The sequence below is a fragment of the Manis javanica genome, chromosome 7 (assembly GCF_040802235.1).
Source record: "Manis javanica isolate MJ-LG chromosome 7, MJ_LKY, whole genome shotgun sequence".
NCBI lineage: Eukaryota > Metazoa > Chordata > Mammalia > Pholidota > Manidae > Manis > Manis javanica.
Window position 1 is genome coordinate 112,651,170 of NC_133162.1, and position 17,881 is coordinate 112,669,050.

At 34.1% G+C, this 17,881-nt stretch overlaps 1 protein-coding gene across 1 annotated transcript in view; it reads left to right on the forward strand.

Moving 5' to 3' along the window:
* KYNU (kynureninase) overlaps positions 1–17,881 on the forward strand; it is a 109,237-nt gene that overhangs the window by 73,930 nt on the left and 17,426 nt on the right. Inside the window, exon 11 of the mRNA XM_037020789.2 lies at positions 17,719–17,771. Coding sequence (XP_036876684.2) covers positions 17,719–17,771 — 53 coding nt within the window. The remainder of the gene's footprint in view (positions 1–17,718; positions 17,772–17,881) is intronic.

Consider the following 17,881-nt stretch of genomic DNA (forward strand, 5'->3'; position numbering starts at 1 on the left):
AAATAATATATTTCAAAAAAGTATATATGGGAATTTTCAAAGGCTTTATTTGTTCATAAAACTTTCACACCAAGAAAACATTGACAGCTTTTGTAAGGAAAACATACTGTTCTGAAACTTCAGGAAACAATTTTCATTAACTAAAGCTCATTATATCAGGAAGTACTTTTTTTTTGTGAGAGGGCATCTCTCATATTTATTGATCAAATGGTTATTAACAGTTAACAACAATAAAATTCTGTACAGGGGACTCAATGCACAATCATTAATCCACCCCAAGCCTAATTCTCATCAATCTCAGATTTTCTGAAGCACAACGAACAAGTTCTTACATGGTGTACAAATTCTTACATAGTGAATAAGTTCTTACATGGTGAACAGTACAAGGGCAGTCGTCACAGAAACTTTCAGTTTTGATCATGCAGTATTAACTATAAACAATCAGGTCAAATATGAATATTCATTTGATTTTTATACTTGATTTGTATGTGAATCCCACATTTCTCCCTTATTATTATTATTATTATTTTTAATAAAATGCTGAAGTGGTAGGTAGATGCAAGATAAAGGTAGAAAACATAGTTTAGTGCTGTAAGAAAGCAAATGTAGATGATCAGGTGTGTGCTTATAGGCTAAGTATTAATGCTAGCTAGACAAGGGCAACGAAATATCCACAGATGCAGAAGATTTCTCTCAAAAGAAGGGGGGTGAGGTTCTAAGCCTCACCTCTGTTGATCCCCAATTTCTCACCTGATGGCCCCCCTGCGACTGTGCCTGTCTTAGGTTGTTCCTCCCTTGAGGAATCTTACCCGTCTCTGGCTAACCAGTCATCTTCCGGGGCCATACAGGGAAATGTAAAGTTGGTAAGTGAGAGAGAAGCAATATTGTTTGAAAAGGTTAACTTTTTACTTTTTTGCAGATTTATGCCCTGTGGGTTTTATGCCCAGCATTTGTCTTGATGTATCTTTACCACTTGGAAGAATTATGATACTCTGTAAATTCGATATGAGGCACGAATTCTATTTAAGGGTTGTAATTAGGAAGGAAGAAAAAAAGCTATAGAAGTAGCAGATGGAAGAAAACATGGGAAGATTGGTTATTTCTTTGACATATCTTCTTGTAGAGTAACTTAAGCATGTATAGGTTTTAAACTACTAATTAAATTGCACACACACATTAACATAATAGGAATACAGTTACATAACCAAAGCAGACCTACAATTACCAGCCATCTCCAGTGAAACCAAGAAAACCAATCAGGCACCCTAAGCGTTTGTGAAAACTTATCTATGATATGATGGATATTGTCTAACTGAATTTAAATAATTTGAGAAAAATCAAACAATTTAAAACAACACATTCCTGGGAACTGTTCACATCCCATATGTTCTTTTAACAGTAGATAGTCTGTAGTCTCAAGATTTTGGAGCGCTGCAACTTGCACTTCTCCTAATTCTTGGTTGAGTTCCAGCAGTATAGATCTAGTCAAATTTGTTATTTTACTGTATGCAGGCCAGCTTAGATATCTCCTTCTTCATTCCAGTGGCAATTCCAGGAACCAGTGGGATGAATGCAGCTACGACTGCAACAGCGCCAGGATCTTTGTTGACCTTTTTTGATGATCATTCCAGAAGATGTTCTGGAATGACTCTTCCAGAGTATGTTGATGTTGGAACTTCTTCTTCATATCGTATCTTAGTTCGTTTTCTGGGTAGTCAAATTAGGCTTTGATCCTCTGTATAAATAGAAACAGACCCTTTGCCCACCCTTTGAGATGCCCTTTATACCATTGTGAAGAACTTATTGGAGGTCACCACACAGGAACTGCTTTTTTTTGTTTTGTTTTGTTTTTAAAGAGAAAGGAATATTATCAGAAAAATGTACTCAGAAAGTACTTTTTTTATTACTATGCTTATCATACTGTTAGCTCACTGGACATATTTGAACAAGCCTCTTGAGTAAGATTTGAAGACAAAATGTAATATGTAGCAGAAGCAAGTAAAACACTCTATCTTAACATGTTTAGAGATTAATGGGCAAGTGAGGGGAGGAAAAGAAATGGAACTTTATGATACTTCCTCAAACTGCTTTCTAGAGTCGTGTTAAATCAGTTGACTTAGAACAGAGCAGAGCAGTTGTGAATAGATGAATATTTTTTAGAAAATAGGAATTGATAGAGATCTTCTTTATTAACTAAGAATGAGTTGATAATTCTACCTGTCTAATGTCATGGCTATATTGGACCTTACACTAGTCATGTCCAGGGACTCATTGTTGAAATCAAGAAATGAATGAATAATTTAAAGGATGAATAAATTATTTTGTCAGTCTTCAAGATTTTTATTTATCAATAGCACCTTTGAATCTGCTTTTGTCACTTAGCCAGGCATTTACTTTTCCTACAAATTGATGGTCACCAGCTTTTCCTTGCTCTTTCTCTCATTTTTAATTTGTTTTTGTTGTTGTTGTTGTTGTTACAATTTATGTCTACAGCTTTCTCTGGTCCTAATTCCTCTTCACTGGCAACATCTTCTATACGTGTGCCTGAATTACTGCTATTTCTGGATTCTGATATCTGCTTGAACTATAGCAACTGTGCTTCTGTTTCCCAAGCCTTTCTTCTCACTCCACATGGTAATTCAACAACATGAAAGTCCTGCTGCGAGGGATGGCCTAAGACCTTGACTGTGAAACTTATATGCCTATGAAGCCTTGGGCAAATCCTACCAAACTGATCTCACTTCCCTGAGGGAAGAGGTTGATTATGCTCAGACCCATCCTTGTTTGCATTTGGTCATCCAGATTTGATGTGAAGGCTAGAAGAAACACTTTGGCTAACAATAGATGAATAGAGCTCAGAACAACCCAAAATGAAGAGGAAAAAAAAGGTCTATAATTATTCAAGAAAAAAAGTTCATATTTTCACTGAACTTTGTTGAATTTTGACTTGTAATCTTTGAAGGCACAGCTGCATAATGCCCCTGTCCTACATTTGCACTCATTGCAGAAATATTTATTGAGCAACTACTATATTCCAAGAAATTTTTAAAGTATTTGAAATATAAGGATAAACAAAGCAAAGACCCCTGCCTTCACAGAGCTTACATTCCAGCAAGGGAAGAGGGACTATACACCTAATAAAGAGCAAAATATGTTTGAAGTTGTTAAGTCCTGTGGACAACTGGAAAAGTAAGACACAAAAAGGAGGTATAGAAATACTCTAAGTGGCTCCTTAGAAATTTGCAGTATAAAAAAATCACTCAGGAAGCCTGCACTGGAAAAATAAGATATGGGTGAAGGGATGAAGGAAGTAAAGAGTGGGCCAAGCAGTTATCTGGTTAAGAGAGTTCCAGGCAGAGGGAGTATTTTATCAAAGGCTCTACGACAGGAGTGAGTCTTGAGTGTTTGAGGAACAGCAAGGAGGCAAGCATGGCTGAAATAGATTGAGCAAGCTGGAGATTAGGAGATAAAATTAGAGAGACAGAAGGTCCAGGAAATGCAGGTCCTTATAAAGCAATGTAAAGACTTGCAATCCACGGACCATTCTGCCAGAAAATTGACATGACGTGGAACTTTTAAAAAAATCACTTGGAGGCTTTGTAGGAAATAGGCTATAAAAGGGTAAGGGTACACTTTGGAAGAGCAGCTAGGGAATCATTATGGGAGGCAGTCAAGAGGTGACAATAATTCAAAGCAGAGGAGAAGCAGAGGAGGTGATAAGACATTGTAGGATTCTGGATCTACTATAAAAGAGGTGGCAGCACTCTGAAGGAAGTCATAAATAGAAATGTGTCAGTTAAGGGATGTTTGTCGCCAGACAGGGGTGAGCAGCCCACTGTCTAAAATGTGGTAATGGCAAATGAGGTGAAGAAGGCAAGACAGAGTTAAAGTTAATAGGAAACTGGTTCAACAAGACACAGAGAAGAGTATGGATAGAGGGGCAAGCATGAGGGGAGAATCAGAGACTGATATTTGGGTAAAGGGATGCCAAATCATTCATCAAACATCATATAGTTATTGTATTTATCAACTAAAAAGTATTTCTATGTTATAGGCAAAGCACTAGGGATATGGACATGAATGAGTCCTTATTGTTCTGGGACTTACTAGTTCAGTGTGAAAAGCAAAGGAAAGAGAGAAGCTGGAGAACCCTTTGCTGAAGAGGTGATAGTTGAGCTGACTTTTAGTCAGACTGAAGGGGAACAGGCACTGGTAGTGTGTTCCAGGCAAAGTAGTTTTCCGTGCATCCCAGTCAGGGAGGGGTCAGAACAGTGATGTCCTTGTGTTCCAAGTAAGGAATTTTGATTTTATCTTAAAGACGAAGGGGAACCATTGACACTTCATGTGGAACAACATGACGAGCACACCCTTCACTTCTCCAGGCCTTGCTTTCTTATGGGAAAAATATTTAGGCCTGGGCATCTTTAAGGTCCTCTTCAGCTTTTAAACTCTCTGGTTCCTAAGATAAAAATAAGGTATCAGAGTAAGATCAGAGTAAGTTGAACACCTGGTCGGGATAGCTCAGAAACTAAAACCAACTTGACATATCATTGATTATATTGATGAGTTTAGTGACCTCCTTCCCCTCCACAGTTTTTTAACAAGTAGGTGGATGCAATAAAACACAGGAACCTCAAACAAATTTGTAACAAACATTATTACAATTTTCTCATCTTTTTCCTTTTCTCAAGTGTAAAACACTATATACATATTTCTTAAAGCTCAGCTGCCAGAATTTGTATTGTGAATATTATGAATATATAAAAGCTATTTGAATGAATAAATTCCTCATTACCTTCTGAATAAAATAACCTTTGAGGAACTTTTGATCCTGTGAAACATGACTATTTGATGAGGATTGTAAGTAGTATATTTTTATTTGAAGTTAGGTTATAGAGGACATGGGGATGTAATTAGACATTCAAACTTATCCCCAATTGCTATTACAGATTTTGTTTAAGAATAAACAGTTATGCTGTATCCCAAATATTCCATGTTCTTTGCAAGGCTATAACAGTTTGATTGATTCAACACATTGTTTTTGGAGCCATGAAAGCAGTAAGACAATCATTTTTAGTTCTAAGTTGTGCCCTTCGAGGGGTAGGGCCAGGAGGGTGGGAGTGAGAAGAGGAGGATAAAAAGAAACAGAAAGAAAATTAGGTTCATATTCCTAAACACAGGGTTACATTATTAAATATTGGGTGATAAGCATACAAATTAAAGGACATTATGAAAGCAGTCTTTTATGGAAATGCACTTTCTTAGAAAAGATTGTGATCTTATATGCTGGATTTTGCTCTGGTAAGGAGCTGTATATTTAACACAGGCTGAAAAAATGGGGATACATTGTTTCCTTTAGTTTTGGTGAGGTATGGGGTGAAGAGAGGTAAGTGGTTTGTGAAATAAGTTAAATTAATTCAGTGCATGAAATATTTAGGGATTCATACTGGAGATTCTGCCATTAAAGGCTTGCTAAGGAGATCAAGGAGAGTTTGGGTATTTCATTTCATAACTCTTAGCATCTAAAATCATATTCTGTGGATCCCTGGTGACTTTCCCATTCTGAATCTGAATATCATGCCTTTATAATAAGTGATGCTTTCCATTTGATAATACTTAGTTGAAAATCTTTTCAGGAAATTTATGATGTTCAAAGAACACAAAGCATATTAATATCTACTTTTTATTATTTATTGGATTACTTCCAATACTGTCTCTCAAAACTCTTGTAATATCTTCATTCTAAGTAAATTAACTCCCTGCTTGATTTTTAATTTTTGATGGCAAAAGTTTCAAATTTCTAGTCCAAATAAGATGAGATTACATCTTAATTGTTGCTCATGCTCTGTTTGTAGGGATGATTTATGAGCTTGTGATAACAGCTACTTGTAAACTAATTTAATGGTTTTTAATTTTACTTCATTAGCTTTAGATATTTGTTGTTTTAGAATCATGCCAAGATTTCATTTACATTATATTTCTTTTGTATTTTTATTTTACCTTTCCTACATTTCAAGTGATGGCATATGAAAATGAATTTAACTTTTTCCTAGTTCCTTGTGAGTTGGAGTCCATTCTGCATTTGAATGAATGTTTTTTGAAATAATCATCTTTTTCTTTGACTTTAAACAGTCCCCATCCATTTGGAAAGACTTCAAGACATAACATACGAGTGATATGCTTGCCCAAGTTCACTAAATTAGATGCCTAAATCCATGCATTTTAAAGAAGAGGAACTGATTACAGAGATTACAAAATACAGGGAAAGTCAAAAGAACAGGTTTTCGAGAGGGCAAAAAATACCTCATATGAAAAGAATAGGGCCATCATCTAGCTTGGCATCCTGCCAGCTCAGAACCTTAAGTGCAGTATTTAAGTAATCTGTGGAATATTGCTTTTATAAAATCTCTAATTCAGTTATTAAAATGTCTGCCCCAGATTATTTTGCATTTGTTGGTGAATATCCTTTGTCATAGTCATAAATACCTACATTTAGGCCCCAGTGACTAATAATTGTGTTCTCTTATGACTATTTATCAAAAAGCTTGAATAAGTATGTTATAGGATATCAATTTCCTTAACTGTATAATGAAGATACTAATAGTATCTACATCATAGGATTATTTTGAGGACTAAGCCATTGCTTAGAACAGTGACAGTGATAAAGAAAGCTCAATTAACATTTGTTCTTGTTTTTCTCAAAGTTAATAAAACAATTATAAGAACCTAAGTCAGGAAAAGTCCATGCATCCCTAAGTTAAACTTGTTTGGCTATTCTCATAAGACCTTTGAGGTCTTATATTTTATAAGGCTTAAATGTTTAAAGAGTCAATTAGATTGTTCATTTTTTTTTATCATTTGGGAGATAATACAGAGAAAAAACTTCATCTCTCTCTAATGTTATTTTAACAAATAAAATTATTTATTCTTTTCTTACTTTATTAAAGCAACAGTTTTTCAAAAATTCAACCTAGTTTTGAGAAGTTATTTAAATATATACTCATATTAAAAATATATCATTGGTGTTGTTTTTCATGAAAATACCTAGAATAATCTGAAAAATGTCTGACACTAAAGAAGAGATCCCAAGACATTTTTATTTCACAAGAGCTTATAGGTAAAAATAAATTTTAATAAAATAAAAATGTCATTCTCTTGTTATAATATGCCATTTAAATTATTAAATTTCTTTTTACCAAGTGAAAATGTAGAGCAATTAATTTTGGAAAGTTGCAGTTATTTCCAGAAGAAATAACATTTAGAATTTCATTAAGATTGAAGATAGATAACCCCCAGGAATTAAAAGAACATGGCAGTTGTTAATACTTTCTATCAGAATAAAGATGCAAAGGAAGAAAAACGTCATATGAAAATTCAGTGACAGTTTCAACAGTTAACCACTACTGTAAGGTCCGAGGACTCTGAAGCATTTAAACATGGAAAATCCTGCCCCCTCCTTTTTTTATGACTACATGGCAGAAAACTACAATAGAGCTTATCTTTATGATTTGTTGAGGTGTTTTGATGAGTATCAAGTAATTGCTCTGATCAGTGAAATCAATATCACTGTCACATCTAGATGGTACACTTTGTGCCATATTGTATAGGAAATCATATTGTCCTCCTGCTCTGGAGTATGCTGACCTTATTTATTACTAATTGTTAGGGAATTGTGGTATAAATAGCCTCTATAAAGAGCTGTTGTTTTCTTTTTTTCTGTTTCTCTTACTCTACTTTCCTTCTGTAATACTTCAATATCTGTGCTGATGAAACTGAAACTTCTCATACTCTTGAGTCTCCAGTTTCATTTATTTTGGAGTTTCAATCCATTCAGTGTCTCACTCCTAATGGAATATGTCAGCAACTCTCTCTTCCTTAGCTATTGTTTAATATCAAACATCTGATTTTGAGTCCATCCTCCTTTCAATTCTTTCCACTTCACTATGTACCCTGGATTCTTGTTTCCTGATAAAGAAGCACAAGTACCACCCATAGTTCAGAGGGAAAGGGTCACACAAAGGCATGAACACCAAGAGGCACTACCATTTCATTGAATTAATATTTGTTTAATTAGTTCTCTCCCAGCCCACATACCCATACCCAAAGACTTCAAACTCTTTGTGGGCAGGGACAAGTTTTAGCTCACTGTACTACATCTTAAGCTTTTAGCAAATTGCCCCATTAATTATTTTTGAAGAATTGATAACTGAAATATAGAAAAACTCTAATAAACCTCAAGAAAGAAAGGTAATTAGGAATAAAAATGATAGAGTGACTAATAACAAATATCAACTGTAACTTCCAATAACCTATTTTACTTTATCAGATCCACTTTTAGCTTCTGCTGTTCCACTCAGCTTCAAGAAATGAGCATTTCAACTTCCACTTGCTTATCGGCTGGTTGAGGTGTTCTGTCTGAACGCTGTCCTCCAGCTCCCTCCTGATGATGCCATCCCAACCACAGATTCTGGCGTTGAATCGGTGTCCCTGCTTACTTACTGAGTAGGACATGGGCTTAAGCATCTATATTCCTTTGCATGATCACTCAACCTCTGTAAATCTTACTTTTTTCAAATATAAAACAGTGAAAATAGCACCTGCCTTAGAGTGGTGTTGCAAAGATTAAGCCTGATGACATGAAACTGTCATGCCCATTTCCCAGCAAACATATCACAGTTTCCACCCTTTTTATCCTTCATAGTTCCTGGGCAAAAGCTTTGCTTAACCATGACTTTTGAGTAAGATTTCCTATTGCCATGAGAATCAATGATCTGATTAACTAGACCACTCTTAAATGTTCTACGGGATTATATAACTTCCATCTAGGGGTGATAGGGATTTGGTGGTTGGATGGCAAACAGAATCAGAATCTCCTTTGGGACTCGTTCAGGGACTGGATGAACCAGTCCCCCAGTGCCCTTTGTAAGCTGTCAGATAGAAAAAATATAATTTCTTTAGTGAATAAATGCAAGAGAGGCATATTGATATCAAATAATGAGGTAGACAACTTAGAAACAATCATAATGATCATATTTGTGCTTTTTCATATATAAAATTACTTTGATAGAGTCAGTAAACAAAGCATAAAAAAAATGATGCCTCGACCTCAGTTAATGGAATCAGACCCTAGGTGATGGTTTGATTTTTCTCTTAAGAAAAAAACATTTTTCCCTTTGTGTAGTCACTTGTCTCTTTCATCTTTAGGTTGTGAATATGTCATGAGTACTTTCAAGCACAAGCTATTATTTCCTCCTACGATATCATGTTCACACACTAGGCCTTTGATGTTTCTGTCAGATATAACCAACAATCTTCATAACTCATGCTCTTGAATTTTTAATATCACCCCATAAACAGAAGTGACAGATACATAGTGCTTTAGTGAATACACAAAAATGAAGGAGATGTTGCTAAATAAGAAAAAAAGAATTGAAATACTGTCCCAACTTTTATTTTGATCCCATTGAAAATAAATGTGGAAATAATGCTGCTATTTTTTTCATTACCCTGTCTCACAGCTACTGTCTATGCCCTACCTTTTTAAGAGAGAAAATGCCAGGAGGTAAATTTTGAATCTGTTTCCACAGAAGACATCGTGTGCAGAAGTGTCTTGGTAGAGAAGAAATAATTCTCTTTAACAAACTGTAGTATTTTTCTGCTCTTCCCAAAAATGAGAGATAAAATAGTAGTCAATGTCTTTGTCCTAAATGATGGTGGATGGATCTGATTCATTCAGGCTAGGACTCCTTCGTTACTTTCCACTTTTTATGCAAATACCATCTTAACCTCAGTGGCCGGGGTGAGACTGAGTTCCCTTCAGTGTCCTGCACAGTTCCACACCTACCAGAGCATGGGCTTCCAAGAAGTATGCTTCACAATAAACATAGGCCCCTCAAAGAAACAATTACTTTGTATAGTGGTTTTGTTTGCCCACTCAATTTAATTCATTGATATGTCTCATTTATGTGTTCTGATTCTGATATTTAATACAAAAAGATTACAGAACTTTGATAAATACACTTTTAATGTTATTATGGATTCCACATGTCATCAGAAATTTGATGATTTTTTAAATTGCATGTTTAAATGTCATCAAACTATACACTCAGGTGGGCCTATTTTTATCTTTCAAGTTACGTGGTGCAGAAAATTCAGTCTTGTAACTTTTAGGCAAGCTTAGTGACCGTTGTGATTTTTCTCAGTAAATTCAGAGTTCAAGTTCTGTCAGTTCAGAGTTCTTTCCCGTCCTTTACTCCTTAGGATGGCATCTAAGACTGCAGGCTCGGGTGATGTACAGAGTGCTCAGACACAGGTAGGGGAGAGGCATCTGGCCCACAGCCATCTCGAGGAATCCATTAAAATGTAACTGGGGAGCACTTGGTCATCTGCTCCCATTACTGCTGCAGCCTCAAAGACTTCTGTGGGACCACCACCTCCCCATGCCCTGTATCCCAACCTGCCAGCTCCATGGGCAGTGCTGAGTCTGTCAGTCACTTCTGCTTCCTTCTCTGGGGTACAGGAATCTCAGGATGCTCTCTGGAATCTCATGACATTAGTTAGCATGACATTAGTAAATGAAGGTGCTATCTCAGGTCCCTTCTGCTAAGATTTTTACATGAAATCTATGGCACCAAGCTAGCATGGAGGAATTCTATACAGACCTTTTGGATTGCTTCATATGGCTGAGGGAACCCCTCATAGGGCTGAGGAGCTCATGCAATTTCTATCATCAAATATATCTGGAATTCCCACCAACCTTACAATCATCCCAATTCTCATCCCACAGAATTTAACTGGGAGTAAGGAGGGCAGCGAGGCTCAGTGTTAGGAACCTGAATTCAATCTTTCTCTTCCCTTTCTGAAGCTTCTCCTTAGCTTGAGCAAACTTTTTTCTTAATTCACAATTTAGGTTCATTATTTCTTTTATTGTCTTTTCTTTTTGCTGTTTATGGCATAAACTTTATGCTGGGCTATATGAGACATGTGATGATTAGAATTCCAAAATGTCTATCAATTGCAAATCAGAAGCCTTGGCTTTGAAGACTACTGTCTCCACTGTAAGTCTCAAAAGCTCATTTTGAAGAAACTCAAAGCTAGAAAGTTTTGGTACTGTATACATCCTTTTGTTCTCTCCACTTAACAAATGACCTGAAGCAATAAAATTTATCGAGTCACTGTGGAGAGGAGGAAAGTTGTAGGGATCTATTTGTAAATGATGGGGAAAGTTCTTAGTACCTTCAAAGTTTTGATCACCCCAAACATCTTTTCCAACTGTACTGTACCAGTATTTGTCCCTGAATCCATGGATTTTTCAAGTCAGGGGAAATAGGAAATGAATGGTGACTAATATCTTAGGCATCAAGAGGAGAAACCAAACTGCACCATCATTTTTTTTAATCAAAATTAGTACTTCATTCTGGAAAAATCACTTGACAACCACTCTGAAATTGCATTAACTTGTTGAGACTTAATTTGTAAGAAATCAGCAGAAATAATTTAAAGTCAAATATACAGAATAAAAAGACAACTAAACATACATGGAAAATGGAGGTGGGGGACAACTGGCCCACAAAGTTTCTCTGCGTATTGGAAGTGGAAGACAGAATCAGAGACATCATGCAAACGCTCATTGGGTCAAACAGAATGAATCAGCATGTGATGATTTTTCACAGTATTGATGTGTACAACTGAAAATCCAGTCAGCTTTCAAATGCTAGGCATTTAATAACTAGTGAAGACATGGAGAACAAACGATAACCCCTCAACACCTTAAACTTTCCCAGGAGACACAAAGAGATGCTAGATGTAAGCTTAGTTATTTGTTCATTTACTATGTGAAGGATATTCCTTCTTACGTCCTATGTAGGTCATTTTCCCCATTTTGTTCTTTCTTTATTTTGTTTTGTTCATGGAAATGAAGGTTGGCAATACCTACAATTGCTGAAATATAATCACAGATTTTGCAGCCTTTAATGAGACCATCCAAAACATTTCCTCTCAAAGTATGACTTTTGTATTTTGGGGTGGACAGAATAAGTCATATATATTGAAATTTCAGATTCTACTAGTAAGAAATAATGTAACTTAGATGAAATGTCAATTTCAAACAATGAGAAATTTCCTGATGAGCTATTTGAATTAAACTCAGTAGCTTGAGTTGAATTTAGAGTAATGCCAAATAAATGTTTGCCCAAACTGTGGAACTGTCTTTTCAATTTTCTCCATTATGTAATATATCCTATCTCCTTTACCTTTTCCATACAGGCCATCCAAAATCTATAGTCTAAACACCAATCAATTCTTGAATATACTTTGCTCTCAAAGTTTACAATATTAACATATTTTGGCAGGTTAACTTTTAAAATAAAGCTTTTCCTGAGGCTTTAAAGGTCAAAGTGAAAATCTATATGGATAAAGTATTAAGTTAATTGCTGTCATGTAAAATTTCACAGAGTTAATAGTTATTTCAGTTGGAATGAGATGTTATACTGTTCTTCACAGATGAGGCAAGACCTCATGGGCAACTTTATTTGAATTCTGTTTTTTTCTTAGGTACATCTTTCAATATGTGAATATGTAATTCAGAAAAACAATCTGGTTATTTCTGAAAGGATTTATATTCTTCCTTTCTTATATACAGTATAAGTTGAGAATTTTCTGACTGTACATGGATTTTATAAATTAGTAACAAAAAGTCACAGGTGTTTTGCTATAACTGTTCTTTTACATCAATTCTTAATGTTTTTCAACATAAATATCATTATGATAAACTTCAGCATCTTGTGTAAACAATTGTGTCATAAAATTTTTTTCTCTGTTTTATTCCATTGGTAGAGTTCAAACTGTTATATGAAGTCATATCTACATTAAGCTTGAAAAAGTCCTGACCTTAATTGTACACTAAAAAAATTGTAACTTTTGATAACTATGCTTTTGCAATTTGCTTCCAGTTTAAGTGAGGATTTAAAAAGTTAAAAGAAAGAAAATTATTTTTAAATGTTGAATAAGTTTCAGACAACACCGCTTCTATGCATACTGGCAATAACTCAAATGGCTGGCCTGACAATTATATACCATGGAGTAGCCTGCCTGGGGAGTCATTTAACTCCGCAAAGCCTTGCCCTTTCCGAGCTCGGGGTCTGCACATGCTGCTTTGACTATCTGGAACACTCTTTTCTTTCTTCTTTTACTAAAATATATTCATTCTTCTGCTTATATTAGTCAATATTTTATGAGAAATTCTGAAGACTTTATTTCAGGGCAATGCATTAAATATTTATCAATTAGATTTACCTTCTCATTTGATATTTTTCTTTACTTCATCTGTCATAGACTCAGACAGGTTAATAAAACTTTTCTACCACAGGGTATTTCTATTAGTCCTTGTAGCTTCTTGTAATGCCTGCTTTATGACTGTTGCTTCCCTGTTATGTGATGTCTGGAGATTTATAACACTTTTATCTTTATTGTGAATTATCTCGATTCATTAGCCTTATAAGATGTTCTTCAAATTGCTTCATCCTTTTTGGTCTGAATTCCACTTTGTCTGATACAAAGATTGTACCCACATTTGCTTTATTTTTGCATTTTCCTTTTCTATCTGTGCTCATTTTTTAAAATTCTATTTTGTTTCTGAATAACTCTGATTTATAGTACAATCTCATAACTTTGTGTGTCAGTACTTGAATTAAACCCATTGCTTTTTTGTTGTTTTGGCAGCTATGTCTGGTCTTAATTCAAAGTCATTTAATGGCACATTTTCTATTTCTAGAGCTTTTTAAAGTCGTTCAACATGAGATTTGTTTTGCTTTTTGGTTCATTATTTTCAGTGAATAGTTTTGATTTTAAGACAATTTTTATTTAAAATGTAATCTTTCTTTTTTTATTCTATTAATTCCTTTCCATGAGCAACAATAAACTTAGTAGTTTTCCCCTTCTTTCTGCCTAACCTCCCGTCATCCCTTGGGTCAGTCAGTTTTGACCTTCGTGGTGTATTTTTGATATAATTATACATCTAAGACTTGATTTATGAAGTTTAAGTTACAAGTGATCAGTGACATTACCTCACTTTCCCCCATTTTTCCAGTTGTTCCTTTTAACATTTTCATACATTTTCTTTCATTATATCCTGTCACCTTAACCCTCACATTTGTTGAATCCTCATCCTATAATTAAATACATTCAGTTATCACCACATATCTATCTGCCATAAATTCCCCAGTCATCTCTGAGCTGACTGAAGTTCACTGTTAGGTAGATTTTCTTGAAGAATTCATGGAAAAATATTAGCTGAACTCTTGCTTGATCAACAGCAGTAACTTTATACAGTTTGGTTTACACGTACGTAATCATGCACTATGTTTTGTTTTTCTTTGTGTATTATACAGGTATTTCTATATTATTCTCTGTCATTGAATGGCTACATTTGATAAGTTGAAGCCCACCAGATGTTTTTCTCTTTATTCTGTCTTCACCATTTTTGTTCAGAACAACAATATTTTTTTCAGCTTTAAAATTCAGTAACTTAAATAAGCTATAAATAAAAGTGACCACTCTGGGTTAATTCCCACCCCCAACTCAGTCAGACAATATTGTGTTTTTTCAATATATAGATTCAAGTCATCTTTTTATTGAATCAATATTGTCTTGAATTATAGATTATAAAAATGTTCTTCCAATTATTTTTGCTTTTCTTCTTTGGAAAATCACTTTGGCTCTGATAGAAACTTCTTTATCTGCTTATTACATTTATCATTTCCTCTGTAAACTATTTTAAAACCTCGTCTTTTGTTGTTTGTTGTTTCTCAGAGCTCTCCTCTGACACTTGCCATCTTTTCTAGTTTCCTGACTTCCTTACATTCCTTCCAAATTAGTCTTTATTTCTTTTTGTGTTTTATATATTTTTTTCTCTAATTCTTTCCTGATTTCTGCAAGCTCATTTTCATCCCCAATTAGCTTTATCAATCCTATTCCTATTCTACTTGATATTTTTACATCATATGTGATGTTGCTTCATTGCATTTTTTTATTTTATCTATTTATTCACTTGCTTTGCAATTCCATCAGCTTTCTGGCAACTCTTTTTGGTGCGTGTTTTTCATCTGTGGGCAAATTTTGCTGTCTTTTTATTCTTCATATAGAATCTTTATGGCAGTGCAACACGTAATTCATTTTCCATGTGTCTAACAGAAAAAGTTGAATTTTCCTATATCAGCAGTTTGGGGAAGATACCTAAACTGGAGTGTAGGCACCGGTTACAAGAGGTTAGGGTCCAGGTACAGGGTGGCCTGTCAGGTTTCTCATTCTCTAACTACTGCCAACTATTAGGACTTCTCTTCCTTCTTTATATGGATATGCCTCCTCCTCTTTTCTGCATAACACCTACTATAGCAGCCATTCTGAAAATGACCCTGCTCACCCCTGTTGTTTGCCTGTGGTTTTATCTAGGGTGTAGATTTTGAAGTGCAAATCGGACAACTTTGCCTTCACTTCAGAAAGTATATTTTTACTGGAACTTCTGTAGATATTTTATCACCTGGGCTTTCACCACTCTGCCCTGATGATTTTCTTGAATTCCTCTGTACAGCTTCTACTCATGTAAGCATTTCAGGGAGAAAAACTGGGGTGCTGGACTTGGGAGGAGGTGTTCAATAGGTTTTGAGAATGAATGAATTAAATGAGAGAATAAATTTTAGAAACAAGGTTTTTGAAAGGTATGTTTGGGCTGATTTGCTTTGAAATTTTCCTTGAAGTAAAGACAAGCCATATAACATTTTGTAAGTAATAGAGTAAAGAGATTAATCATGTAACATAAGTAATCAAACTTGTCCAATTCTATATATAATGGACACATATACATAGACACACACATATGCAAAATGTACAAAATAACTTTTAGAATATAAAAAAGTTTGGGCTAATGAATATGGGTTAAAATTAGGGTTTTGGTGCAAGAATAACACATGTTCTTTAGATAATTCTGGAAAGCATATATATGAATAAAGCATAAATTTAAAACGTTAAAATTTTGATCAGTTACATATAAATGCATGCATTATATTTCATTGTTCTAAGATTGGAATAATACTCTAAATACTGTGATCTCCACTTTATTCTTTTTGGATATATATTTTCAGTTGGCTTTGTATATTGGCTACATAATATTCCATTAAATGAATATGATGCAATTTATTTGATTAATTCTCTATTACAACATATTTAGGTGCACCAACACTATAAATTGTATGCTAATTGTCCTATTACATAAATCTTAATGTAATCCAAATAATCCTTTTGGAAAACTTGGAAAGAGTAAGAGTTCTGGGACAGAAATTTATATATACTTTTCATATATTTTCTCAAACTGAATTGTGCAAAGGCTTTATTATTTCTTATTCTTATGATTAGGCCAAGGGCTTATTTCCTTTCCTTTGCCACTTTAGAATATGAAGTATGGTGTCATCGTTGTGTTATTTGATATTTTTAATTATTACTGAGATGGATCTTTTGTGGTTTTTTTTTTCTGAATTCCTGTGGCATTTAAGCTTCTCCTTTTATAAATCCCCTGCCCATGCTCTGTGGCTGTACAACTTTTGGGGCATTGCCATTTTTCTGATGAAACCACTTGGTGATAATTCTTCAATGTATGGCAACTAACACCCTTATCCCTATCATTGGTATGTCTTTTGAATCTGTCTTCTTAATACAGAATTTTAAACATTTATGAATCCATTCTTATGTTCCTTTTGTTTCTATAGTTAGAAATTTATCTTTAAAAGCCACATAAATATGTGAATGTATTTTCTTTATCTTTCCATTTTGTAAACGGTCACAGTTATCACTCATTAAATTGTTGTGTGATCCAAGGACTATTTTTACATTTTCTGTCATGTTCTGTTTGATTCCCTGATGTCTCTTATACCAGTGCTATGCTCATTAATTGAATGAATTTTATAATATGCTTTATAATACACAGCATACTCACCTTTATACTCTTTTATTTCAAATTACTCTCACTCTATATAAACTTAAAAACATTTGCCAAATTCCAAAAAAAGTGCCTTGACACTTTTATTTTGACAGCATTAAAACTAAATATGTATTTAGAGAGAATTGATTATAAGAGATATTATATCACTATTTCTCAAATTTTTTATTTTTTTTTAACTATTTTGTAATTTTTTCATCTAATGTGCACATATATGTACATGATTTTTTCCTATGTATTTTGTATATTATGTCTGGCCACTTAACATTCTTATTAAGATATGAAAATAACCCATTTCAGTAGGAAATTATTCAAAAATGTTCAACAATTGTATAGGTTATTTTCATGCCATTTCTCTTTAAGGATCCTCCTGTGAAAAATATATCATGGTGTTAATGTTAACTGCTTTTCCTTTCTGAGCTTTTACCGTTGTTTTAAAAATATTTTTAAAAAACTTGTCTGTTTATTTTATTTTATTTATATAAGAAAACAGTAATTAAATGTAGCTCTTTGGATGATTTAACTTCAACTAGTAGTATGAATGAATTGATTTTATCCTCATTTTTGATAAAGATATAAATATATTTGCCTTATGATATTATACAGCATTTATATGCTTCAGTAGTTGATGATTTGTACACAAGTGGTTTTAATACACAGGACCCAGATTCCTATATTAATTTTGGTTATTTTTGTATACCCAAATATCTAATGAATTATTTATATTTTAGTTTAGTGGGATGGTTTGGCCATGAACTCAGCAGCAGATTTAAGATGGATAACAGTAAGTACATTCAATTTTACTTCACAAGTCATTTTATTTTATTTCAATTTTCATCTGTCTTTGTATGATACGTAATATATATGCCTCATGGAGAGTGAATTTTGAAAATG